The 27,644-nt window shown below is 38.6% G+C and overlaps 1 protein-coding gene across 14 annotated transcripts in view; it reads left to right on the top strand.

The window, feature by feature from the left end:
- Nucleotides 1-27,644, top strand: part of CHD9 (chromodomain helicase DNA binding protein 9) — a 217,122-nt gene that overhangs the window by 64,310 nt on the left and 125,168 nt on the right. For 11 of the 14 annotated variants that reach the window (XM_032805367.2, XM_032805366.2, XM_032805364.2 and 8 more), the window contains 2 exons: nucleotides 9,098-9,435; nucleotides 22,188-22,299. In XM_032805367.2, the coding sequence (XP_032661258.1) occupies nucleotides 9,098-9,435; nucleotides 22,188-22,299 (450 nt within the window). Of the gene's footprint in view, nucleotides 1-7,582; nucleotides 7,944-8,037; nucleotides 8,305-9,097; nucleotides 9,436-22,187; nucleotides 22,300-27,644 lie in introns of those variants that run through there. The other 3 variants (XM_032805369.2, XM_032805368.2, XM_032805371.2) reach the window with 3 other exon arrangements.

Raw genomic sequence — 27,644 nt, 5'->3', positions numbered from 1 at the left:
GGTGCATCATACTGGCAGATCTTGGAAGGTGCAAACCCAGTGCAACTGTTGGAAAGTACAGAGTTACACAGAGTTATCCTGTTTGGGGAGACCTTGGTGATTGCTGATGGAAAGTTCTGCTGCGCTGATGGGAAAGTACCTCTTCCGGGTAGGGAGGCACGGAGGTATAAGAGCAAAGAGCTTATAGAGAAAAGCTGATTGGTGACAGAGATGGTGGCTGTGTGTTGCTATAACTCTGATGATTTACCAGGTACCTGATGTCGCATTTTTAACTGTTTCCATAAACGCAAACTCGTCTTCAGCCCAGCTTATCTGAGGATCTGTCTCTCTGCGTGTGGTCCGAGAACTCCATGTACCACGACCAGATTAGTGTCTCTTTCATTGAACTCCCATATTTCATCAAGGGTATTGGCATCGCAAGGAGTTACGCTGGCGTAGTTTTAAAAAATTTCACGGGATTTGGAGTGCACACTGCGAGGAGGGGAATTGAGTTTTGTTCCTTTAACATATCTATGGTGATATTTTGTGTAAGTTTGTTGAGGTTTCGGTAATATCTACATGGGCAAATGGAACTACATTAACCTAACGCAGCAACGAGCATATAGGTGATTAGCTTTTAATGTTGTAAGTTGCCATATTAGCTGAAGCCTGTTGCCAATGCACCTTATTGATTTGTTGCAATCGCATTACAGTAGGTATATTATTTTATCGGTATGTGCACTGTCATTGATCTAGGTTTGTAAATTACTCCTAAGTAATAGTTGTTCCCTTATTGTTTATCAACTTGCAGTGTTTAGATGCTTAGTCTCATCGAGTAATCATTAGAAGTTGCCACATTATCTGCCAAGGATGCTGGATTGATTTTAGGCCCAGAATTAGTTCCTGGAAGTTTACCGCAGATATCCTACAGAGGTTATAGTGACTGCATATCCCGTAGGGGCTCACCAACTTGAACTGATACATCTCGCTCGCTTAGAGCACGGGGTGCTGTCGAATTGAGTGGATACGCAAATTCTCACCACTAACCATAGAACCACGTTGACATTCACAGGATTTTCGCATTATCTTCCCACAGAATATTAGGCACCAGGCAAGACGGGGTTGAAGCTTGGCTAGACTAGTAAAGGAGTAGACTTGTGTTACACATACTCAGTTATGTCAGATTCTTTAATTTGGCTTACTTCTTAATTAAGTGTATACGAAAAGTAGTTGCAACACATTTAAATAGGATTCATGTGTAGGTGGTTGTAACTAACGATTTTGGATACTGTTTTAGCAGTGCTCTGATTTGTGTCAACTACAACTGTGGTAAAATTGGAATACATTAAAATGCACAGCACAAGCATTTATAATGTTCTATTATAATCTTAGATTTTAAATTGAAATTACCTTTAGATATTTTGGAATACCATTTTTTCTTATGTACCAGTTATCCAAACAGGTTATTGTCGATTTAAAGACTATTTGAGTGTCAATTTAAGTTAGTAACGGACGTATTATCTGATAATGGTAATTGACAATTGTAGATGTGTGTTTCCTGGTCACCGATGTCGCTTCGGCATAGAGATTTCTCCCAAGACTAGAACAGATTGGGGTAATGATTATACTCACTCGGACTTATGGTGTGTATGTGAGAACTTCTAGGTTGAGGTGAGAGGGCTGAAGGAAAGTATTCTGTTATTCGTGGATGTTTTTTTGTACCTTCAGCCGATCCGGTTTCTCAACTTTTTGACGCAGTGATGAACTAGTCCACTGACGCGAACTAGCAGGCTGATAGAATAAACTGAAATGAGGAAGGAAATACCCTTCTCTCGTGCAGTTGCAAAAGAACCTGCCCTCGATAGTTCAAATCAACAGGCTCTTTACTAGCCTCACTGAATCGCGATTAGTGTTTACTGGCTAAACACCTGGACAGAGTTGGTTTGCTATAGATGTAATAGACAAGGAGCAGAAAGACGCGGTGGTGATAGATATAGCGAGTGCAGTGACCGCAACATCAGGAGAAGGAATATGAGAAGCTGGAGAGTACCAGGGCCTGAAAGAGGAACTAGAGAGGTGTGGAAAGTGAAGGCCAAAGTGGTCCCAGTGGTGGTAGGAGCCACTCGGGCTGTGACTCGATAAGTCTGGGTTGAGTGGCCTCAACAGATCCCAGGAACAACATCAGAGGCTCTTCTGTCCAGAGGAGTGGCAGTTTGCTAGGAACAGCTAAGATACTGCGCAGAACCTCAAATCCCAGGCCTCTGGGTAGAGGACCCGAGGTTGAGGAAGACACATTTTTTTTTTTTTTTACCACCCATAGGGGTGAGAGGGGAATTTTTTTTTTTTTTTTATAATATATAGCTTAAATAAATGTGTAGGTATAGTGTGTCTGCCTAGTTAACAAAAAGAAGGTACCAAATTGAGTGTAAAGACAATATTGAGTTGTAAATCAACATGTTTTATTGATTAAAGCCATCAACTGTTCCTATTTTAGCAGACTTCAAAAACCACTTAATTTTTTAGGTTACAAATTCTTCAGAATTTAATTTCTGAATAAAATTTTACAATTCATATTATCTATATGTATATTCCTTTAAGAAAATCTACTATTGGAACTGCAACTGTAAAGTCCCCTGACTCTTATCACATGTAATACTAATTCTTGGGAATATTTAAAAAAGAAAAGAAAAAGCCACAAATCGTTACATATTTTGGTTGACCCCACAGATTTTTAGTCTCTTCAAAGGTATTAGATTATAAAGAGATGAAGATTATTCTGGTGATTGTAATGTAAAAAAATGTTTTGGTACATTCTCATGCATAAAATTCCCTAGTAGTATCTTCTCAAAGATGTACATACATCCACTACTGTTGGAAGGAATTATGTAAAACATTGAGAAACGAATATGTAACCCCATAGTCTCCTTTCCTTTAGAGTGGATAAGATCATAATAAGGTTGTTATTTGGACATGTTAATCTGTAAGTGAAGATTCATTTTGGGTACTTAGTAGGGGGAGGTTTACACAATGAAGCCATTGACACACAATTCACTGGGTCAGTAGCCAGAAGACTCATTACCAGCACTTGAAGTGCATGTAGGTTGTTGGTTAGGCAGGAGATGGATATATGAAGTCTTGAATTTACACACATGCAGACTTTGGAATTACACTACACTGAGACTATGTCTACCACTTATGTTGGTATAACTGATTCACACCCTGAATGACGTAAGTGTGGTGTGGACAGTGCTTTGTGGCAGGAGAGCTACCATCATTCATCCGGAATGGAGTAATTAAGTCGAAAGCAGAGCTCTCTAGTTGGCTTTGAGCAGTTACATGAGAGAGATTGAAGAGCACAGCTGCAGTGATGCAGCTTTGTCACTTAAGCTGTCTAGTGTAGCAACAGCCTTAGATAAATGGCAGCAGCTCAGATGTCTCAAGTGCAAGTCCTGACCATCCCTAAATGACATGGAAGAGGCTTTTATAATAGAATTAGCGTGGTTCTGTTTCTGGAGTAGGTAGGGCAGAATTTGGGGAGCAAGTTCCGGGAAATGCAAACTTACTGTGGCAAACTCACCTCATTATGGGGCTGTGTCTGTATTGCTGTGCAGTATAGGTTTGGGTAGGGATTCATTGCTATGTAATTCCACTAGCTGCTGTTCTCCACGTAGTGGGGACACAAACAGTGTGGAGACTCTTCAAGCTATGAATTTGGAGTAGTGACCATTGAACATTTCCTCTTCCATTATAGGGGGAAATTCCTCTATCCCCAAGTCCAGATGAACTCCCCAGTTCAGACTGTGCTGGGGCTATGATTTGGGCCTTAGAGCAGTTCTTACTGTTCTTGTTTCAGGATGCCTTCCAGTTACTCATGGGGAATTCTGCACAGTGCAGAATTTGTGCAGAATTAATGTTCTGTGCAGAACTTCATGTTTCCCTGCAGTATTGGGTTTGCACAGGTGCTGGTGGCCTTTAGGGGCTGCTGGACTCTACAGAACCTAGCTCTCCAGCTCGCAGTGAATGCAGCACCCAGCAAATGGTTATAACACAGAACAATAAAATTCTTTACCTGGGTCTACTCTTACTAATTCTTATCTTTCCTATCTAATAAAGTAGGTTTCTTCCTCCTAATTCCTAACCCCAAGTTCGGTCTGTTCCAGATCTCTGGCTGGCTTCTTGACAACCAAGATCCCATTTTTCTTGAGAGGACATTGCTCTTTGAGATGTTGTCTCCAGTGAAAGGATACAGAGGGTTTTTCTCCTTCTATTATATTGAAATAGTCATAGGGGTTTTGCCCTATTATGAATGGAAACCAGTCCTGTAATATTCCTTTTTTTTCTCTCTCTCTCTCTTCAAGGGTTTTGGATTGTTTGGCGGTTTTCCATTGAAAGATTTGGGATTGAGCAAGGTTCAGCAATTGACAGGATAGTATGAGAACTCTCTCCTGCCTGAATGGGCCATCACTGATGTATACTATTCCCAATGATCAGTTTTTACCCCAAGTCCATAAAGCATAGGTTCAATATAAATACGTTGTACATACGTTTCACAATGATTGAGTCTCGATAAATTACGAGCTTTCTGTAGATGTCTTGCATGTTACTCTTTATGGATAAACATCTTTTCAGATGGGTGTGGTGTGGTGAGTCCAGTCTGACTTGAGAGCTGTTTGCAAACAACGAGGGGGAGCTCTTTCCTTAGGGATTGCTGTGTCATAGAGAAAAACAAACCAAACCAGAAAATACCCACGGATACCTATTGCTAGTGTGGTCAAGGGGCAGTGTCTTGATGAGGCTCACTGCCAACACAGTGCTGCAAGCTACTGAGAAGGAAGAGATTTGTATCACAGTTCTGGTCTCTGGACTGTATTCAGGGAGTTGGTTGCTCTTGTATTAGTTTGGTATCTTGTAAGCTGTTTAGTATGGTGAGTTTGTCCAGTCTGAGTTGAGAGCTGTTTGTAAACAGCAGGGGAGAGCTCTTTGCCTAGATGTCTGGTGTCATAAACGTAATTTATGTCATAATTGAGGTAAAGTCTAGTAGCTCGGGGGACAACGTGCCAGAACTGATTGGCAGCTTCAGAGGGCTGATGTTCACTGCCTCTCTCTTGAAGGCTGTGAGGTGGGTCATAGGAAAGGAAGTCTTCATTCCATGCTCAATTTTGTTTGTTCTGCCATGTGAATAGTTACTGTTGCTGTGCCTGCTGCTGCTGCTAAAGGCTTTCTTGCTGCATGATTCTTGACAATTTCATTGCTGTTCACAGGATCTTGAATAGCAGCAGGGGAACTGACTAGAGCCTTGTTAATGTCACACTGCTGCTGCTTGGCAAAGCTATTAGCACCAGCAGATAACCTGGAGCTGTCTTTTTGGAGACTCAAGAAGACAGCGCTGCTTCAGTTTATATTCAGTTAAATTTGGAAGATTATTTTTGCAGCTTTAAGAGCTGGAAAGGTATTTTTCAAATAAATCATAAGGTCTAAATACATCCCCTCTCCCTTGCACATTTGCTAGACAAATCTTTCTCTCTGACCACTGGAAGTAGCATTTTAAGCCTTGCACAAAGGGATATCCCCATCCAGAATGCTATTATCAGCCACAAAAAGTAGTAGTAAATTTTTGATTTGTCACAAAGCCTTATAAGTGCTGGATAATTTTTTCAAGTTCTGTGTATATGATGTTCATTGAATTAAAAGTAGTTAAAAACTGCAATATTAAAATTACAGAAAATTTAATGGCTAATAGGATGAATACATAAAAATTTAACTAGTTTTGCCTTTGAGTTTGTTTTATTTATATTTTCTTTTATTTTTAAATTTGGTTGCCAGGTTCATGCAAACTTTTTTTTTTTGTTTTGGAGAGTGAGGGCGTGTGTTTGTGGTGTTGTCACGCCACCCTCATGCCCCCTCTCGCCCCCTGACAGTATATTTCAATATTCATCTTTTTTGGTTTTGGTGTCCCTCAGAGTGATGACTCTCTCAATGAAGCTTATATTCTGATTTATTGTGACCTTTATTTAGCTGAGGAGAACTGACTGGTGTTTTCCTTCATTCTCATAATGCCTGTTCCAGATTGGCCAGAGATGTTGCCCTAGAACAGTAAAGTGTACCTCCTGTTCTCTAGCTACTACGCTTGCTGCTTGTGTAGTGTTCTCTACAAGCCTGGGATGCAAGAAACACTCCCTGATAAAATACACATTGAACTGCCATCAACGTCAGTAGCCAACTTCATTGGATCAGATTCTAAAATTTTACTGAGAACCCAGTAGCAAGAATGTTGTGCCAAGACAGTTAAAAATAGACTGAAAAACATATTTGGTACATTGTGTTTTACCCAATTTGTAAAATAACATACCTTTATTAATGTTAAATTCATTGTAATTTGTATTACTATATATTAAACTATAATGCACAAGCACTTTCTAATTTTATTTATTTAAAGCCTCCAAATAATTTAAGACTCAAGGGAAGGTATCAGATTTAAACAACAAGCACACAGAGACATTTTATTTAAATCAAAATAATATTGTTGACAAAAGCCGTAACTTACTTATGTCTATACCACTTGTATTCTCAACAGATAGGGAAGTTAATTCTGAAGTAAATAACCCATTTGTGAATTAAAGTATATTATTAATAAAATTGAAGGCCTAAGCAATGTAAACTCTTAAAAGCTCAGTCATTGTAATATCATGAGGTTTTTCATTTAAATGTCCACTATAAAGTGTCATTTACAGTTTTCATGATAAATAGTGTTTGGAAAAATGACAACCCCGCCTGATATGATTGGGGGAGGGTTAGTGGGGGAGGTTTTTTTTGATTGTGAAAAGAACAGAATTGCCAGGGGACAGGGAGTAATTATCATGTTCTATATTTTAAATAACCTTTACAAAAATCAATGTACCTGCTCACCTAGTTTGGCGGAAATGAGGCTAAATATTAGAAAGATATAAGATGCCTTAGTGTGGCATTTTAATTTTGAATGCTAAAATCAAAATTTAAAATATTTCATCTATGTTAAACAAAATCATAAACCTTTGAGTAAATAGGAGCTCATTATAGCATATGTTCCATCTAACTGGAGACTCTCCAGCTCAAAATATTCTTTATTTCTCCATGGGGGGAAAAAGAAACAGCAGCAAGAAAAGGAATGCTTCCATTTTGTGATGTAGTGATCTGTTTTGTATGAAATCTCTGTAGTAAAATACTCTCAATGCCTAAAATAAGGCTTAGTGCACAGTCTACTTTGCCTGTTTTATCCTCTGGGCTAAATTTGTTACGATGTCTTGATATTGAGCTCTGTAAAATATTTTGTTCTCCAGACTTAAGATTTTGGTTATTTCAGATAAAGTTGACAGAAATGTAAAATTGCAGCAGTGGCTAGTACATTACTTGGAAGTGATAGTTTACAAGATTGTTTCTACCTATGTAAAATACAATCTTTTCATTACCGTAGGAGGTGGAAGAGTAAGAGTTAACTACTGTACCACATGTAGGGAAGAGCAGTCCATTGGGGGTTAAATTGCAGAGTCTAATGGAATAATAACTGGTAGCACCATCTGCTGGCCTACTTCCGCAGAAAGAGTCAGTATTTTTAACGACATCTCTAATATTCATGCTGATGCATTTTGATGCTTTGTGCATTCATTTCTTTCTGTGCTTTGTTGGAATCTGGCTATCTGCTTACAGCTGTTGTTGAAATTCTGCTCTTTAGGGGAGATGGTAGTCTTTATTATACCTGAGTAGGATGAACAGTGGATGTATACTTCTCAAGGAAGAAATATATTGATAAATCACAATGTGTATTTGTGGAGGGTTGTGCATATCTTGGCTGCAGTTTGCTAAATAGGCCATTTAGCAATCTTCTTTCAATGCTTTTCTCTTGAGCCCTGCCTGGGGTGGTGAAAAAGCAGAGGGCAAGCCTTTGTCTGACGCCAAAAATGTCTTCAGTGAAGAGGCCAAGAGGAAGGGTAAGTGAAAGCCTGAATGAGTGGGAGGAGGAGGGGTTCTTTGGGCTAAAAGGCTAATGGGATTGAATAACCTTCCTTATTACTGGCTGCTGCTGCGGGAGTCGTGCTGCATCGCCATCTTGAGCTTGTTGCTGTTTTCTCGGGTCTTGGTTATTTGTTGTAGCCTGTAGGCCTTAAGGTGGCATTTTAGCGAGCGATCCTAAACCCTGTGTCCTTCTCGGTGCTGCAGCACTGCTATTAAGCCTTTGATGAGGCACGTATAGAAAAATTATTCAGTGAAGCGCACTGGATTTGGTCTGAAAATGTGTTTGGAAATTCCTTGTGTCTTTTCCCCATGCTGTAGTGAGAGGCACATTTACGGGTGAGAACATAACAGAACTGTTATCTGCTATTTTTTGTCTGTTTGAATAGGAAATTCTTTACATTCCTTAATGTTAAACAACATGCCTTCTAGTTGTTTTCAAATAGACTGCTAATTTGAATGTAGAATTCCTAGTTCTAGCATAAACAATTCTGTATAGAGATAACAGTGACAAAGGGGAAAAAAGTGAAAGTTAACTCCTTCAAGTAACAGTATAACATGTAATTTTAAATAAATTAAATATATGCTTCCTAAATACTTTACTGATATAGAAAACTGCATAATCTGTGTTTGTTTTTTTTAAAGCCTTGATTTGTCCAAATATCTGTTCTTGTTGGTCATAAAATAGTGCTGTTGATTTTATATTTAACTGTAGGATAATTATTACTGTTTTGATGCTACTTTCAGGGGTGTATTGATGCTGTACCTTCATTTGTTCCCTACTCTTTCAAGTTTTGTGAAGCAAATAGCTAGGGAAAATCTCTTCTAAATCCATAAAATTTTTTCAAAGGCTAAGAACTGGAGCATCTAATTACAGAGGTTGGTAAGGAAGGCTGTGAGAACTTTAGAAAAATCTGTTTCTCGTTGATTTTCTGTATGTAGAACCAGTTTAAATGTAACAATTGATGTACTTTATTCTGGAACTCACGCTATAGTGGAGTAATACGCAATCATTTTTCTTATTTATTGCATTTATATGTATTCTCGACTGCTGTAGAACTCAGTGAACAATATTTGCAAATTTATTTTGAAATAAATTTATTTTCTTAAAACAATGTTTTCATTCTTCCAGCCTCCCTCCTCCAAGAAGACTGATGTTTCAGGGACGTATACTAAATTGCAGAATACCCAGGTGAGGGCAATGTCTGAAAAGAAACAGAAGAAAAAAGTAGAATCGGAAAGTAAGCAGGAGAAGGCTAATCGCATAATATCGGAGGCAATCGCAAAAGCAAAAGAGAGAGGGGAGAGAAACATTCCACGAGTAATGAGCCCTGAAAACTTCCCCAGTGTTTCGGCTGAAGGAAGAGAGGAAAAGAAAGGTAGAAGAATTAAATCCAAACCAAAGGACAAGGAGAGCAAAAAAACTAAAACTGGTTCCTCATCCAAAATTAAAGACAAAACAAAAATTGGGTAAGTAGGCAAAAATTTCCTTTTAACTCCCTTCAAATTGCAAACAGTTGACTGGAACAGAAACTGCTTATTAATCATAGATATTTATCCTCTAAATATCTTGAACCCATCTGTTTTTGTTTATTAAGTTGCCTTTTGGTTTGAGTTTTAAAATTTTATTTGATGTATTATCAGTGCTATTTTTTATCAGTCTCAGTATTTCTTTTGAGATGAGAGCCATGATACTATATAGAGAGAAACGGGACATCTAATTAGCATATTAGCAAACAAACATCAATGCAGATGCCTGAGAAACTGTGGTGTAGACAAGAAGAGTCCACAACGTAACAGAGAATTTGCGATCATATTTTGATTTTTTTTTTTAATTACTATGTATTCTACATCCATGCAAACTTGTTCTGTCATCCCTTGAAATTTTGCAAGTTGAGCAGGGTCAATATGTGTTAATACTTTGATGGGAAGACTGCACGGGACATGTAAGGTGTTGCTGAAAGTGCTGCTAGGGCTTCAGTAAGTGGCACCCCTCCCTCTGATTTACTACTGACCCAGTTCTCCATTGTGGTCTTAAAAGACAATGTATAATTTGAGGTATTAACTTTCAAAGAAAGCTTAAAACAGAAGTCATGACCATTTATGTTTTTTCCCCCCAAAATATGCTCTTTTTTGCTACAATAGTGATATTAAATCAACGTCTTTAACTGTGCTTGAATTTGGTATTATTTACTCAAATGGTAGATATGGAAATGTCTTTTTTAGGTCATCCAGTTAATCTCCCTGAAAATGTAAAGTTAATCCCTGTTGTCCATTTTCTAGAATTTTGTGCCATCTAGTTCTTAAATGTTCCACTTACCTTGGGAGGCTGTTCCACAACATAACGAATAACGTTCTGATGAAACTTTACCTGATTTTTTTCAACCTAAATTTTCTTGGGCATAATCTCTTCCCCAAATTTCTTGGTGACCCGCACTGAATAATTCCCTTTCTTTTTGATGCCCACTATTACCCTGGTCTCTTTCGGCATCATTGCTTTCCAGGTTTCTCCCATCTGTTCAATAACTTGTGTGTTGAATCATTTTTTCAGACTGTATGAACTCTCAGCTTTCCAAGTTGAATCACATTCTGTTGTATTTTGCCCTTATTTTTAATCTCTTGGTAGTTTTTTTGTAGTTCTCTTCTCACTAGTATTAGCAACTCCTTCCAGTTTAATATTATCAGTGAATATTATTAGCAGGCTGTTTGTTTAATGACCCAAAAGAGGGGGTAATGTATTTAATAAGACCTTATATAAAACTAATCTGTATGGTATCCACACTAGACTTATTGTATAAATCAAAATAAATAAATAAGTTGTCATTACCCTTTGTTTACCGTTCTTCAGTCAGTTTTCAGTTCACGTAACATTGTTCTATCCATGACAATATGGATTCATTTTCAAGTAAGAGTTCATGACAAGTAAAATACAAATATACAGTAGTGTAGTACTCAAAAGTATAATACATTTAATTTGGTCATTTTGGGTCCAATTCAGAGAATATTGAAGTCATTAGAAAGACTCCGATTTACTCCAGTAGGCTTTTAGTAATTGGGCATTTAAAAATGAAAAAGCAATTTGTCTAACTACGCTTTACAGTTTAGAAACTTTCTCTTTATAATTAAGAAATCTGGTAGCCTCAGCAAGTTTATTAATTGCAGCCACAAATAGTTTAATTATTTTATGGAGCTAGTTAGTTTCCTATATTATTCTGTTGTGTTGCATTACCGTGTGCTGTTAGAGACCTGTGTTGTACTCCAGAGATGGCTGTGTTTTACTGGTGGATGGAGTGATGTCTGTATAATTTGCTTGTGGAGCTCTTTCTGATCCTTCTGGGTGAAATGAGTTATACAAATGAAAGTTGCTGTTGTATGAAGACTAACTTAATGTGAATAAAGTAAAAACATTTAGAATTAAAACTAAACCATAGATACAGTTTCATCTTGTTAAAATTTCAGCCTCTGGGTTTTTACTTTTAGCAGTTTCACATACTTCTGTTCTTCCCAGCTGGCTTTTGATATTTGGCAGGGGCAGACTTCAGGCTACAGAAGTGTCATTTCTTTATCTCATGAATTCCATGTTGATTTTGCTAAGATATAAATTGTTAAAAATCATCATTCTTCTTTGAGTAGTGTCCCTGTGGATGCTCCACTGTAAGTGCGCTTGCGTTACTATGCTGCTGATTGGAGAATTTTGGTAGCAACGCATGTGCGGGACGAACGGACACTACCTCCCCTTGTGTCCTGCCACAAGGCTAACTAGTGCATGTGGGCTAACCCTCCTCAGTTCCTTCCTGACGGCCAGGAAGAGCCAGGTTGTTCTCCCTTTGCACAGAAGAACTAAAGTCACAGAACTGTTGCGTTTCCCACAAGATCACACTATCAACAGCCTCCCTTCCTAGAGTTCAAAACTTGGTAGTTGACTGTCTCACTCGCAAGCTCCCTTGTGACCATGAATGGGAGATAAAGCTTGCAGTGCTTTACAACCTGTTCATGCAGTGGGGGCCACTTACCTGAACGAGAAATGTCCATGCTTCTGCTGCAGAGTAGAGATAGGACAGCACTCTCTGGGCGACAGCCTCCTTCTTCCATGGCACAAGAATTTCTCTGTGCCTGTCCCCTGCTTCTCCTTCTGTCGAAAGTCTTTTTAATAATAAAAAGAGAAGGCGTTCATGTCATACTGATTACTCCCACCTGGCCGAGACAGACCTGATTCCCTTACTTGTCACAAGTTGTGACGTGCCTGCTGATCTTCCTTCAACCCACTCCATGTCTCCTATCGCAGAACAAAGGACTTACTCTGTATCCCAACCTGGGAATACTCTGCCTCAAGACTTGCCTCCAGCGCGTAGAAAGCTCCTGCTTGGAGGAGGTAGAGGAAGTGTTTCTGAACAGTAGAAAATCCATGGCACATCGTACTTGCCAGCAAAAGTGGTTGAGGTTTCAGATTTGGTGCAATTCCTGACACATTTCCCCTACATCTGTGACTCTGCCAAGGGTCCTAGGCTATGTACTGGCTCTCAAAAAATCAGGACTATCTCTTCACTCGCTCAGAGTTCAGCTATAGTAGCTTCCATCAACAAGTAGAGGGATACTCAGTGCTCTCACACCCAACCACAAAAGGGTATAGTAAACCTTTTTCCCCAACCCTGACATCTCACGCTACATGGGACCTTATAGTGTTGAAAAGCCTGACTAGACCCTCCCTTTGAACCGATGGCTACTTGTTCGTTCACACACCTGCCAGTGAAAATGGCTTTCCTGGTGGCAATCACCTTGGCGAGGAGAATAAAGGAAATAATGGCTCTAGTGGCACCTCTTCCCTTTACAATATTCTTTTGGGACAAGGTCACACTGACTGCATCTGACGTTCATTCCCAAGGTGATGTCTCCTTTTCACATAAACCAACTGATTCACCTTCTGACTCTTTACCCCGGCCTCACTGTGATAACAGGGAGGCTATACTGTACATATGCTAGATGTCAGGAGAGCCTTGGCCTTTTACCTGAATAGGACGAAGGCTTTTAGGAAGTCTCGTAAACTTTTCCTTTCTGTTGCAGAGTGATCCAGGAGTTCAGCAATATCATCTCCAAATGGGTCTCTAATTGTATTAAACAATGTTATCAGGTTTGCAACGTGACACCTCCAGCTGATGTTCATACTCACTCTAAAATGGGTCCCCTGCCACCTTCCTCAAGAATGTCCCTATCTCAGAAATCTGCAGAGTGGCAACCTGAGCATCAGTCAATACCTTTGCAGAACGTTATGTGATTACTGGGGACTCTGCCTCAGATGCCATCTCTGGCTCCACATTATTGTCATCTGTAACTGATTTGACACTGAAGCCCCAGCCCTCCAGTGGAGATACTGCTCGGGAGTCACCTACAGTGGAGCACCCACAGGGACACTACTCGAAGAAGTAGTTACTCATCTTGAGCAGTAACAATGGTTCTTCAAGATGTTTGTCCCAATGGGAGCGTCACAACCCACCCTCCTCCCCTCTACTTCATAATTCTTGACAAGGACTTGGCAGTAGAGGAGGCACAGAAGGGGGTTACCCCGTGCATGCTAGTTTAGCCTGGTGGCGAGGCATGAGGGGATACACAGCATGTGTGGGCCGAATGGACACTGCTGCGAAAGTTTTCTGGCAGCACTGCAAGGACACAAGGGCTCCTGCAGTGGAGCAGCCATAGGGACACACATCTCAAAGAATCATCAGTGCTGCACAAGATGAGTAACTTCTTTCCCTTCTCTCACTTGTACTCCTCAGAAAAAATATTGGCAGCACTCCAAAATAACACACAAATTTCAAGGCTGGGATTTTGCTGCTGCTGCTGCAGCAGAAGCACATTCTGTACTAGGGAAACCTGGGAGCAGCTGCATCAGGGGCAGTGGTGGGCAGAGAAGAGAGCTGGGTTAGATTCCCCAGCACTGCATCTAGCATGTGCATGCCACCTGAGGCAAGAGCCCCCCATTCCTGCAAAGAAAGAGCCTGCCCCTCAGTATCACACCCTCCCTCCGCTCCCACCCAGATGCTGCGTATTTCCTTACTGGCGATTTCCGCTCTGTGGCAACTTTCTCCTGCTGCTAATTAATGTCTAATAACTGAAATGGTAGCATTGTATGCTGCAACGATGAAGGTTTAAGGTTCAAGGCTGCTGATAATAGATGATGAGGGATTGTTCCAGTTACGTGTATAGTATTTGTAGATTTGCATGGGCAGCTGTAAATATGGCTTTTCCTAACTTTCAAGTGCTTAATTTTGCAACCAAAATTGTATCCTTTTAACATATTTTATAAAATGTAATATATAAATAAAATATAAAATAAAAATAGTGATATGAGAGGGAAAAATGTTTGGCAAAGATCTGACGTGGCAATTTTAAACACAGGGAATTTTTAAGTGAATCACTCTTCCCTAAATTGTATGGGTTCATAATAGGAATCCTGCTAGGTCCCTGGTCATCAGTGGAATAATAGTTACTTTTTTTTTTTTTTTTTTTTTTTTTTTTTTTTTTTTTTTTTTAGATAATGGTATCTAGCACAGAACTAATAAAATGACTGTTCTTAAAATATTTTCCTAAAAGCGATTAGTTATAGGGCCAAAATCCTGTTTCTAATGTAATTCAAATTTTCATTAGATGAAAAGTGAAGCTGGAGAGTAGATAATAACTTCATGTTGATAGTATTATCTATTTTTAAGTTTATTTTAATCTTCTAAAAAAATTAAATCCTATAGTTAACAAAACTGTGCTTGAAAAGTTTAATTAATCAACATAGGGACATTTAAGAATCAGGAGAGTTTGTTAGCAGAACATACAATTAAAAAAGAAATCATATTCCATTAAAGCCAACTCAAACTCATGCACTATCCCATGTAAGATCTTCAGGGCAGGATTTGTGTCTTCCTGTGTTTTTGTACAGTGATGAGCACGTTATAGGCATTCCTACAAAATAAACAGAAGGATGGGATTTGCAGAGTGACCCACAGTTAGAGGAAAGTCCAGTGGGAGCTGGGCACCTAATTCCTGTAAGCCCCTTTTGAAATTTCCACCTTAATAATAATAATAATAATTAATAGTCAGACTTCATAGGACTACTCACTGTATTAAGTACTATGGTCTCATATGATATGTTTGGAGAGGTAGGTGCATAGTTGGGAAAAAGAAGCCTGAAATATTATGAAAACTTTTGGTTTTCTCATAGGAATAAAGATTTTCCTAACATGTCCAGATCTTCCAAAAATTGGGAGAGAACATTGGTATTACATTTCTCTCACTGGGATTTCAAACTTCGTTATTTTGGAGGGAACTTAGGAGACAAAAATACATGTTTTCTGTGACAAGGCCCTCACCCCCCTAAAATCCAAGCATACTAAATAAAGACTTACAATGTGAAGAAACCAAGAAATAAAATAACATCTCCTGGGATGGGGGCGGTCTGCCATCTAATATGGGATGCACTGGAGACTACTCGCCTAACAAATAAACATAAATAAAAATGCAATTGACATTTTAATGTCAATAAAGGTAAATAGCAGTGGCAGGAACTGACTGGGTCATGTTATTTAAGAAGTTGTCATTGTGTTTTTTTTAAAAAGCAGTTCCACTTTGAAAAATCATTCCCAAAAAAAGACATTTTGAGGATCCCATGTTTGTTTCTCAATTATTTCTATATCAAATAGTCTCAATTTACAAATAAAAATTGTTTTTATCGAACTACTGAAGATGCAAATTCAGTGTGTCAAACTGGGTCTGTTTTTCCTAATACTGAGTGGATCATAAAAAGTTCTGAGGGTCATATTCTGTCCTGAGTGACTCTTGTGCAATGCCATGATGGTTGATGAGTTTCCCCAGGTATAACTGATGGGAATTTGCTAATCATTGTGATGTGCAAAAAGGAATAAGCTCCAGGTCACGCTTTCTCCAGATTTGGGGAACAATCTGTTTTTCTTTTTAAATATTAAACATATACCTCTATCTCGATATAACATAACCTGATGATAACATGAATTCGGATCAAAGCAAGTTTGATATAATGCGGTTTCACCTATAACACGGTAAGATTTTTTTGGCTCGCGAGGACAGTGTTATATTGGAGTAGAGGTGTAATTTGGTATGTCATTTGGGGCTTAATGTAGACATTATAGATCTTTCTTAACAGCTTCTGGAACAGCTTCAGAGTTCAACAGAGTGAATTTTTCTAACTTTTTAAAGCCTTTTTACCAGTGTTAGATGTATATATTTTAGGGATCTACCTCTAGACCAGCGGTTCTCAGACTGTGGGTTTGTAACCTCAAAGTGGGCCGTGACCTCATTTTAATGGGGTCACCAGGGCTGGCGTTGCCCCCTCTCCTCCGCCACATGGATGGTGGGACATGGGCAGGCTCAGGCTTCTGTGCGACCCTTCTGGGGTTGTGTAGTAATTTTTGCTGTCAGAAGGGGGTCACGGTACAGTGAAGTTTGAGAACCCCTGTTCCTAGGCTGATTATATCCCTTTTAAAGTAGGAGAATAAAGAGCCTGATCCAGTGTCCACGTTGAAGTCAGTGGAAGGACTCCCATTGAGTTGAGTGGGCATTGAATCAGGTTCTAAATCAATTACATTCTGTGTCTAGTTAATTGGATAAATGTTACTTAAGTAGCATTTGTTACTGTAATACAGTATCCACAGGAGTACATGAGAGTTAACTAATTTAGGATAACCAAATTAATTTGGTTGATGATCTTCAAGTAAATAGTTTTATGGGTTGGTTATGGAATCTAATTAATTATCACTGAATTGACATGCTTATTTTACAGTAACACTCTAATGACTGCAAAACCATTTCCATATTCTAGGTTTTCAACAAGGTGTTTGATAAGGATTTAATTAAATTTCCCTTTTGCTCTTACTTCACATCTATTTATTATGGGCTTCCCTGCTGATTAAATGTGGAATTCTAGTATGGAAACAATAAACATTAATGTCAATAAATGCATTTTTAAGAATCCTTGATGATAGTCTAGATTTCTGTCAGAGATGTAATGAATTCCGTGCGTTATTTGCTTTTAAAAAAAGGCCTGATGATGAGATTTTGTAACTCCATTACAGATATGTACTCATACGTATAGTTAAACTTTAGATAGCATGGAAGGCTAATGAAAAGCTCTTCAGTGATGATGTGGTGAGGTACAGGACAAGACCATTAAGAAGTTAAATTCCTCCAAAAATGTTTGAAGTTCCCTTCATCATCATCATTGTGCATGTAATTTTGTACAGTTCTTTTTAACTAATGTCACATCCAGCACAGTAATTCTTATCTTCAGAATTTCCCTCTGTTATCATAAATTGTGCATTGTTGTGTGCCCTAAAAAGAACTAATGGGGATTTTGCCTTATTCATTATTAACCCTTCAAATATATCATAAATTATACAGCCATTCCTGTGTGGTCCAACCCAAATGTAAAACATTATCACGCCATAAAAGTAAAAGAAAAAAATTTATCTTTGTCACTTGGAGGTATGCCATAGATGTATTCTGACTTCACTGGTAGAACATTCGTGAATCACAGACCTTTGACAGAAAATCTTAGGTCTTTCATTCTCTGGATATAATACTATATGAGTTGTTAGTTTTAGTCTTGTTTAAGCTGATGTACCAAAATGGGATGTGAAGAAACACATGGTTGTTCTAATACTCTGATCCAATATTTAAGGGTTTAAATAGTAGTAAGAACTTGAAGTGGATATGCTGGATAACTGGCAGCCATTGTGGAGTTTCTGGAGTATGGACATGTGTAAGCATGCCTTCTGTATTCTGCTATAGTTGCCACTTGGGATGATATTCAATAGCAGTCTCACATAAAGTGTGTTACAGTAATCCAGCCAAATTGTCCCCATATCAGGTCCATGTACAACAGAGGAGATCGCAACTGCTCATGTGTCTGCTAAATCCTGACATTCCATTTTTGACTCATGGTCAGAAATGGCCCTCAAGTTCCATCCTTCTTGTACAGCGGTCTCCAAAGTGGGGAGCAGCGCCGCTTCGGCAGTTTGGGGTGGTTCTTTTTTGCTTTGGCAGTTCGGGGCTGAGTCTGAGTGGCTTTTTTTCCCTTCATTAGGGCAGCAAAAATGGTAGAGCCGGCCCTGTGGGATGCCAAGGGGTGTGTGCTCAAAATTTTTTTGATGGGGTGCACAATCAAAAAAGTTTGGAGACCACTGTTCTAGAAGAACATTTCCGCCACACTCAGTCAGTTCTAACTCATCAATATTGCTCTCCCTTCACCCAGACCACTAGTTCTTTCAGTGATAGGCAGGGGGTGAGGAACCTTTGACCACCTCTGCCAGGTATGGGTTGGAGAAAGAGACCATACCTTCGCTGAACAGCAAGCAACTCCCAACATTAACAAATAACCAGAGCAGGATGTGAACCGCAGGCATGGTGTTATAAAATCCAAGTGACATAGGACTTGTTTCTAGCAAACCTCTGACAGTCATCCCACATAGTAGCTACACTGCTCATTTTACAGGAGAGTTAATGCGCATGTGAAGGAATGCCATGCTAGAAGATGGTTCTTCTATGTGTTGAGTCATTTCTTCAGAAAATTTACTGGAGTTTGTAGGATTCCTGTTTTTAAACCAATGCCTAGTCTTCTGACTGCCACCAGGGCAAACTGATTGTTTATGAATTTGAGCCTGCATCTCTTACTGCTCTTCTCTTCTTCTTTCCCAAATGTTTCTGTATGAAAACAGTGAACAAGAGCAAATCATCTCTGTGTCACTTCTGTGAAGAGAAAAGTAACAAGTATGTTTCTTTGGCATTAGCTGACCAAGTTGCAGAACGTTAAGTTTCCATGAAAGTACAAAAATATAATGTTCTTATTTCTAAGAGTCTGCTGAAAAACATGATGTGGTTAGGAAATAAGATTGGTTGTTAAGACTACGTAGATAAATGTATAAAAATATTAAATCTGTTTTGACACTGCTCTGTGATGTGTGTTACCCTATGGGTTACTAGCCCAATTACACACACAATTTAAATGGCCCCCAAATCCATGACAGATGCTGATGGATTCACAAAGAAAAACACTTCTATGCTTTTGAACAAGATCTGTCCTCCCCCCCCCCCCCCCCCGCTCCTTCCTTCTCGGTTGTTTATCAGCACAACTCCAATAGAGCTTCACTATCCCTGCTTCCCAGACCATTCCAACATCCTACTGTAAAAACAAAACCCATCTGCACTCCCAGTCTCCTCACCTATTCACAGAGAGGTCTCCTTGGAGTCTATATGGGATGCGGGGGACAGTGTCCAGGTGGCAGTTGTCACACATCCCATTTCAGCATGGCATTGGGAGATCAGTGTGTGGAGCGTCTCTTCTACCTGTAAATCTAAAGAGCACAATCTGGGTTATTGAAATTGATGGGATTATTTGTGGAGCGAGGTGCCACTCAACATAAGACTGGCAGAATTAGATGTTTAAACTGTTCTGACCTCATGGATTTCCCCAGGTACTGTTACATTCTTTACAATCCTAGATCATCTAGACTAGGATTTAAAGGTGTGATGTTGCCCAATGTTATAACATGTTTTAGAAGTCTAAAGTGGACAAGCCTGCCTTCAGCATGATAAAATGGTCTAGTTAAAGTTAGGGGAGAGGAGGACGGGGAGTCAAGGCTTTAACTCAGTGGCTCTTAGCCTTTCCAGACTACTGTACCCCTTTCAGGAGTCTGATTTGTCTTGCATACCCCCAAGTTTCAGCTCACTTAAAAACTACTTGCTTACAAAATCAGACATAAAAATACAAAAGTATCGCAGCACACTTACTGAAAATTTTCTTAATTTTTCATTTTTACCATATAATTATAAATCAATAGAATATAAATATTGTACTTACATGCTGTGTATAGTATATAGAGCAGTTTAAACAAGTAATTGTATGACATTTTAGTTTATACTAACTTCACTAGTGCTTCTTAAGTAGCTTGTTGTAAAACTAGGCAAATATCTAGATGAATAGATGTACCCCTGGAAGACCTTTGTCTACCCCCAGGGGTATATATACCCTGGTTGAGAACCACTGCTTTAACTTAACCAGTTTAGCATGTGTTATATGCAGTGTGCCTTGTCTACACTATACTTCTAAAACTTGCTAGTTAACATGCCAATATCGTACCTTTAAGATCTAGTCTAGACGAAGCCATATGTTGCAGTGATCAAGTCAAACACTTTTCCATAAAACAGACGCCATTAGGCAATCAACCAGGAAACCTGAATAAACAAGTTTGGGTGATCCATGGAGTCTGAAGGATTGTGCTTGAAGGGAAAATGAAGCTGGAATACAGTGGAAAAGTCAGTTCGTCATAGGATGAAAATACCTTGTTCAGCTTCTCAAGTGTGAATAAATGCTAATAGACAATTGTTAGTATTCAGAAAGGGAGAAGAAAGCAAACTACTTTTGAAGACAGAATATGAAAATCAGTGTGTTCGTTCTTTAAAATATATTCCTTGTGATAATGAAAAATAACATTTTTTGGACATAAGAATTAACAGAAAGAATATATGACGAGGCAGCGGTGTGAGTAAGCCATGAGCCAATTTCTGTCCCACAGACATGTGCAAGCAATTCCCCGTGAACTTAGAATTGCCCAACCTATGTTTACTGCCACTTAATTTAAGCGTACGTTTCAGTTTCTACTAGAAATCAAAATTGTATAGCAGAAAGAAAACTTCTTGTTAAAAGCCCTTTTCCTCCCTCCCAGTAAGCATCCTTGCTGTTGTTGGTTGGATGTTAATAATTGGTGAAAAATGTTGGCCTCTTTTTGAAATGCAACTGTGCTATATATTTTGGGAACTATTACATTGTCATTAACAGTAGTAGTGAATTGGTAGTTCATGATTTCGAGGGTTGTGTTTCTCTGTGGACCATTGGAAATGTAATGTATTTGCTATGATCAGCCTGTCTTATTTTGCACTTTTCCTGGGAGGAAACTTGAGGCTGAAGACTAGTCAGTCAGTCAGTGTTTTTTCAACTTGCTTTTTACTTTCTTCAGGTGCACATTCTGTCAGACTGCTTTGATGTAAAATAATTGTACTGGCTGTAAAGAAAGGCCAAAGTCTTGTCTTTAGTTAGAGCCATGAAGTGGGAGAAGCTATTTGTATGCTAAAGCAATTTTCTCACTGTTAACATAGTATGCAATTATCAAATCTATATTATGTAAAGTATATATTTAAAGACATCATTTTATCCATGATTCTTTGATTGTAATCACTCTGTGATTATTCCGCTGAATACACTTGAAGAGTAGCACTTGTCAGATTTCAAAGATGAAATAAAACCATGTATTTTGTCACCCTATCATTAAAAACAAATAATATTAATGATATTGCCCCTCTCAGTTTGACTTCAGAATTCGAACTAAGAAATAATTAGTATTTTTCCTGTAGAATTATAATTTGTCCCATGGCTCTGGTCCTCAGCCGTGTTTACTGATGAAACCATTGTTGATAAACCTAGGCTTTGCTAATTTTTGCTTTTGTGAAATTGCAAAAAGTCAAAGTTTGCAGTTTTATATTTTTACCATCTAATAATTTACTCGAAGCTATGAATTTTGCATATTATATGATTGGCTTTTAATCATGTAATGTATAACTATTGTTGTCAAACTAAAGTTTCTTGTATGAGTAAATATATCAGAAGTTACATATTTCACAGAGAGAGAAATTATTGCATCTAGGGGTACTGTAATTTGGAGGAGATAGGTATGGTAAATTGTATCTCTGCATGCACAGTTAAAAGGACCCAGTCAACTCAACTGCACATTTTCCTATCATAAATTTACTTTTAAACATTTAAATTAAAATATTAACACTGTTGAGGAATGCATGAAAGATTTGCCTGTAGCAAGAAATACAGATGTTTCCACTAGGCTTTTAGGGATTTAATCAGTAGTAGTAAGTATCAAATGCTAACTATTCTAAAGTTGCATCCTTATTCTTTAGTGATAACGAAGAGTCCAGTCCTGTGCTCCCACTGAAGTCAGTGGCAAAATCAGTAGAATTATGCCTATGTCTCTGCTTCTTATTTGTGATATGGTGGAACTCTATGGTACTGGTAGTAAAAAGAGTAAGGAAATTAGTTATTTTGTCCTGGACAGTGTCCTAGACATAAAATACAAAATGCACAATAGTGTATAAACATATATGCCCAATCTTAACATTGTCTTACTTTCGTTTTGAAACAGCAAGCTTATAATCACATTGGGTAAAAAGCAGAAGAGAAAGAATGAGTCTTCAGATGAAATGTCTGATACTAAGCAGACACCACAGCGGTCATTTAAAGATGAGGACTCTCAGGTCAGTATTCATAATTGTTCTTTTTTTCCTTTTGAAGATTTTTCTGCACCATTATAGATTTAAACTCCAAAATATTAAACTTTTTTACATTAATGATACTTTTTTGCGAAGGCAGAGGGTTTTTTATTGCTATTGAGTTTACATAAATTGATGTTTATGACGCTGGTTTCTGCTTTTAAATGAGTAGAACCATGGGACCAAATGTCTGCAAACCAGTGCTTCAAATACTCCTTCCTTGCACAAGAGATAAATTGCTCATTATGGCAAAAGTGTTGTAATATACTAAGCTATGTTGAGGTAGTGAGTATAGTTATATGATGTCTAAATTTCAACACAAATGTGTAGAAACATTTATATAAATGTAATTAACTTATTCTAATCTTCTATTATCAGGTCATTGTAAACATCAGCATAAAATTTGTGATGATGCCAAGCATCACGCTTCATCTTAGGAATACAAAGATACCGGATAACTTTTAACAAGAAACACAACACCAAACTTCAGGCTGTAAGGTTGCTCTGAGGTTTATGGATATAAGGTGGCATAAAAATGATTATCATTAAAAGTTTACTAATGTTATTTATTAGGGCCGACGATTAATTGAAATTAACTCACGTGATTAACTCAAAAAATTAATGGCAATTAAAAAAATTAATTGCAGTTTTAATCGCACTGTTAAACAGTAGAATGTCAATTGAAATGTATTAAATATTTGTGGATGTTCTTTTACGTTTTCAAATATATTGATTTCAATTACAACACAGAATACAAAGTGTACACTGCTCACTTTATATTATTATTTTTAATACAAATATTTGCACTGTAAATATGGCAAACAAAAGAAATGGTATTTTTCATTCACCTCATACAAGTACTGTATTACAATCTCTTTATCACATAAGTGCAGTTTACAAATGTAGATTATTTTTTTTTTGTTACATAACTGCACTCAAAAACAAAATAATTTAAATCTTTAGAGCCTACAAGGCCACTCAGGCCTACTTCTTGTTCAGCCAATTGTTAAGACAGACAAGTTTGTTTCCATTTATGGGAGATAATCCTGCCCGCTTCTTATTTACAGTGTCACCTGAAAGTGAGAACAGGAGTTCGCGTGGCACTTATGCTAAACTTCCATATGCCCCTTCATGCTTCGACCACCATTCCAGACTACATGCTTCCATGCTGATGATGCTCGTTAAAAAAAAAAAAAAGCATTAATTAAATTTGTGACTGAACTCCTTGGGGGAGAATTGTATGTCTCCTACTCTGTTTTACCTGCATTCTGCAATATATTTCATGTTATAACGGTCTCAGACGATGACCCAGCACATGTTTTTCATTTTAAGAACACTTTTGACTGCAGATTTGGCAAAACACAAAGAAGGTACCAATGTGAGATTTCCAAAAATAGCTACATCACTCTATCTAAGGTTTAAGAATCTGAAGTGCCTTCCAAAATCTGAGAGGAACGAGATGTGAAGCATTCTTTCAGAAGCCTTTAAAAGAGCAACACTCCAATATGGAAACTACAGAACCTGAACTACCGAAAAAGAAAATCAACCTTTCTGCTAGTGGCATCTGACTCAGACGATGAAAATGAACATGCCTTGGTCCGCACTGCTTTGGATGTTTATTGAGCAGAACCTGTCATCAGCATGTCTTCTGGAATTGTGGTTGGAGCATGAAGAGACATATGAATCTTTAGTGCATCTGGCACGTAAATATCTTGCAATGCTGGCTACAACAGTGCTGTGTGTATGCCTGTTCTCACTGTCAAGTGATATTGTAAACAAGAAGCAGGCAATATTATCTCCTGCAAATGTAAACAAACTTATTTGTCTGAGCAATTGGCTGAACAAGAAGTAGGACTGAGTGAACTTTTAGGCTCTAAAGTTTTATATTGTTTTATTTTTGAATGCAGTTTTTTTGTACATAATTTTACTTTTGTAAGTTCAACGTTCATGATAAAGAGATTGCACTACAGTACTTTTATCAGGTGAACTGAAAAATATTTGCACTGTAAAAATCAAAATAAAGCGTCAAAGAATCAAAAATTCTGTATTGTAAATGAAATCAATTGTGTTTCAAAACTTTGAAAATGTCCCAAACTAATCGAATAAATGGTATTCTATTATTGTTTAACAGGGTGATTAATTGCGATTAATTTTTTTGATCACTTGCCAGCCTTATTATTTATATACCTTGACTGGCAAGGTCTAACAAAACTTTTGAAGGCATGCTGCAGAAGAGTATAAACACTTCCTAACAATAGGAAGTTAAAAACAACATACGCTTGTCTGAAACCATAGATATAACAATCCTAAGGTGATGAATCCTTATCTAGATCAAAATTCTCACTGGTGTTAGTTTTAAGAAGAAAAATTGTTGTACAGGATGGCATATATTGAGCTGATAATAGTCTGTTTAGTTTTAATATTACGATAATAAGACTACTATTCTAAATAGTACCTTTGATCAATAAAATTAATTCTCTACCAGCTTTTCAGATATTTTAATATTCCAAGTAGTAATGTCATCATTTTTTATTAATTTGTAGCTCTTTATTGTGCACTGAATGCCATTTTCTTTTCTTGGTCTGTGGACATTAATTGTTGTCACAGAACAGTCAGTCACCAGGTGTAAATTAAGTAATATGTTAAATATTCTGCACTGGGAGGTCCTTCAGATCCTAAGCATTGACCTTCTGCCTAGGCTATGCGTTTTTGTCCTGAAGACTTCACTACTAGGCGTTGATCCTTTTCATTGAGTTGCTGCAAGACCACAAATTGCACAGGAATGTCAGGCAAGCCCAGAAAAAGTAGAAGGCAGAGGTATACTCCTCTTGGTAATCCTCCATCATTGAATGCAATGATAGAGGTTTCTTCAGCAACCTGCAGTGAAGTATATCTACAAGGTAGCCACAGGCCATGCACGGAAATGCCCAAGCTTTTTTCATCCAAGGAAGAACAGAACTTACTGGGCTTTCATTATCCAGGTGATACTGGAGGAGAATTAGCTAATAGTCCTTCTGAAACTTTGCCTGGAGTGTAAGAATAGGAGAATGAGGAAGCAGACAAACTAGAGAAGTGTTAAACTATCTGGAGTTGTCAAAAGTTAAATGTGTGCTGTGCTGTACAAAAGAAGCAAATTTTTCTCTTTCTATCTTTCTGTTTCATAAGCCGGTTGAGCAACATTTTGGACAAGAGCTCAGACTGATAGTGACCTGTGAGGTATCCTCTCATCAACAACCAACCAGTTTTCCCTGTAGCAGTCCCTTTTAGGCATTTCTGGCTACTTCCTTTCCCTCTCTGTCTGTGATTACCATTAGGTTTAAAGCCATCTTACGTTCATAGTACAAACTGCGTCATAGTAAATAAAAATGTCCATATCTGCTGAGGGTTTTCTGTGGTAGATTTTACACACTGGTGTAATCATGCCCCAGAGTGCATAGGCTCTAACCAGGCATCTTCAGTTAACAAATATAAGACAGGAATATTCTTCAGTTCTGGAAGTTCTCCACTGAGAGAAATTTTTCTGCCTCCTAGACATGAAGGACTAGCTGGGGAAGGAAAAACAACAACAACAACAAAAATGTAGCCCCTGGTAAGCTGCGACTTGACAGATGAGAGGAGTTACACCCCATTTGAAGCTCCTTTCCCTGAGGTGTATCCTAAGGAAGAGACCCTAGGAACCAGTTGACAACTGATCTGACAACCTCCATGACAGGAGTACCTTCAGAGCTCCTTCTCCTTCCCTTATGACCCACCACAGTGGGCCTTCTGGAATCTAAGGTCTTGTATGGAGACTATTTCTTTAGTAGGTATCCTCACAAAAGAGGAACTGCCAAGAGGTGCAGTCACCTGTACCTCAAGACCACCTTCCTCAAGAGGACTCTCAAAAGTTGAGGAAAAGGCAGTGCCATCTAACAATTTCCTCTTCCTCACCAGACGAGGCAGGTAGCCTCTTCCCCCATCCTTTTCAAATGATGTCAGTCTTCCAAGAGCTCTTGAAGGTGATAGTCAAATCCTTATAAATCTCCTTGGAAGAGACCCAGGAACCACAACATGCCCTGGCAGATATCCTACACACTTCTCCCAAAGGCGAAGTGGCCTTACCTAGAAATGATGTTCTTCTTTTACCATCCCAAATAACATCGCAGACACCAGAAACTATACTGCTTACTTGCAAGAGGGTGAACAAGAAGTACTGTGTACCTGCCAGTGGCTCTGAATCTCTTTTTTTTTTTTTTTTTTTTTTTCCCCACCTCATCCTGAATTCCCTAGTGGTTGATGTCGCAAATGAGAGAAACAGAGTTTGAGTGTCTCGACCTTTCTGAAAAAAGCTGTTCTTTGGCAGTGTTACAATTCATGGTAGCTAAATATGACTACGCAGATTTCAGCAAGTTCTCTTTTATTAACTTTTTGCCATAAAACCAGAAGGACCTAGTTCCAGGCTTTTGTCACTGAAGGTCAGAGGATTGCCAAACCCTCTTTGCAAGCTTCTTTGGATGCAGCTGACATAGCTATACACCATGCTTCATGGCTACAGTCCTCCTTCCCCAGGGAAGTCCAGAATATAGTGGAAGAACTTCTATTCAAAGGCCCCAAGCTCTTCAGTGACAACACGGATTAATCATTTCATTCATTAAGAATTCTAGAGCAACCCTCTGATTGCTGGGCAACCAAGAAAAAATTTAGCAGGTCACACAGCCCAGTCGTCTCAGACGATCCCCTCCCAAACTTGCCAGAGAACTGTAGAACCACCCAAGAGGCCCAGATGCCGCAAGAAAGGACCATCTGTTGTCACCTCTCAGTTGGCAACTTCTTCTGAACAACCATTTTGATCCTTCTTTCCAGTCTTGTCATTTCACAATCTGGATTTTATGCTGCACCACTCCACTAGACAGCCTACAAGACATCATCTTTATTTCAATCTTTCATGAAGCATATCACAACAGACACAGGGATTCCAGAAGTCATGATATCAGGCTGTGCCATTCATTTCAGCTCCATCCCCTTTACCCACTGTCTTTCCTTGCTGTTTCTTTTCAGGGACCCTTCTCATGAGGCTCTCCTAAGGCAGGACGTACAACCCTCCTGCTCTTGGGGGCAACTGACTCAGTTTCCCTCTCTTTCTTCTGGATAGTTCTCCAGATAGTTCTACTTCAGGTACTTCGTGGTACCTAAGAAAAAAGGAGAATGGAGATGAACAGGGGAGTTTCAGTGGGAGTTCTGTTGGAGGAGCAGGTTTTTGTAGTTTGTGGATTGTATTGTGGAGTTTGTGTGTGAGTGAGTGTGTGTGCAGGCTGTTAGGGGCTGTGTGCTGAGAGCGAGGCTGAGCCCTG

Source organism: Chelonoidis abingdonii, chromosome 19, assembly GCF_003597395.2.
Source record: "Chelonoidis abingdonii isolate Lonesome George chromosome 19, CheloAbing_2.0, whole genome shotgun sequence".
NCBI lineage: Eukaryota > Metazoa > Chordata > Testudines > Testudinidae > Chelonoidis > Chelonoidis abingdonii.
The sequence above is the reverse complement of the archived record's forward strand: the minus strand, read 5'-3'. Positions and strand labels throughout refer to the sequence as shown.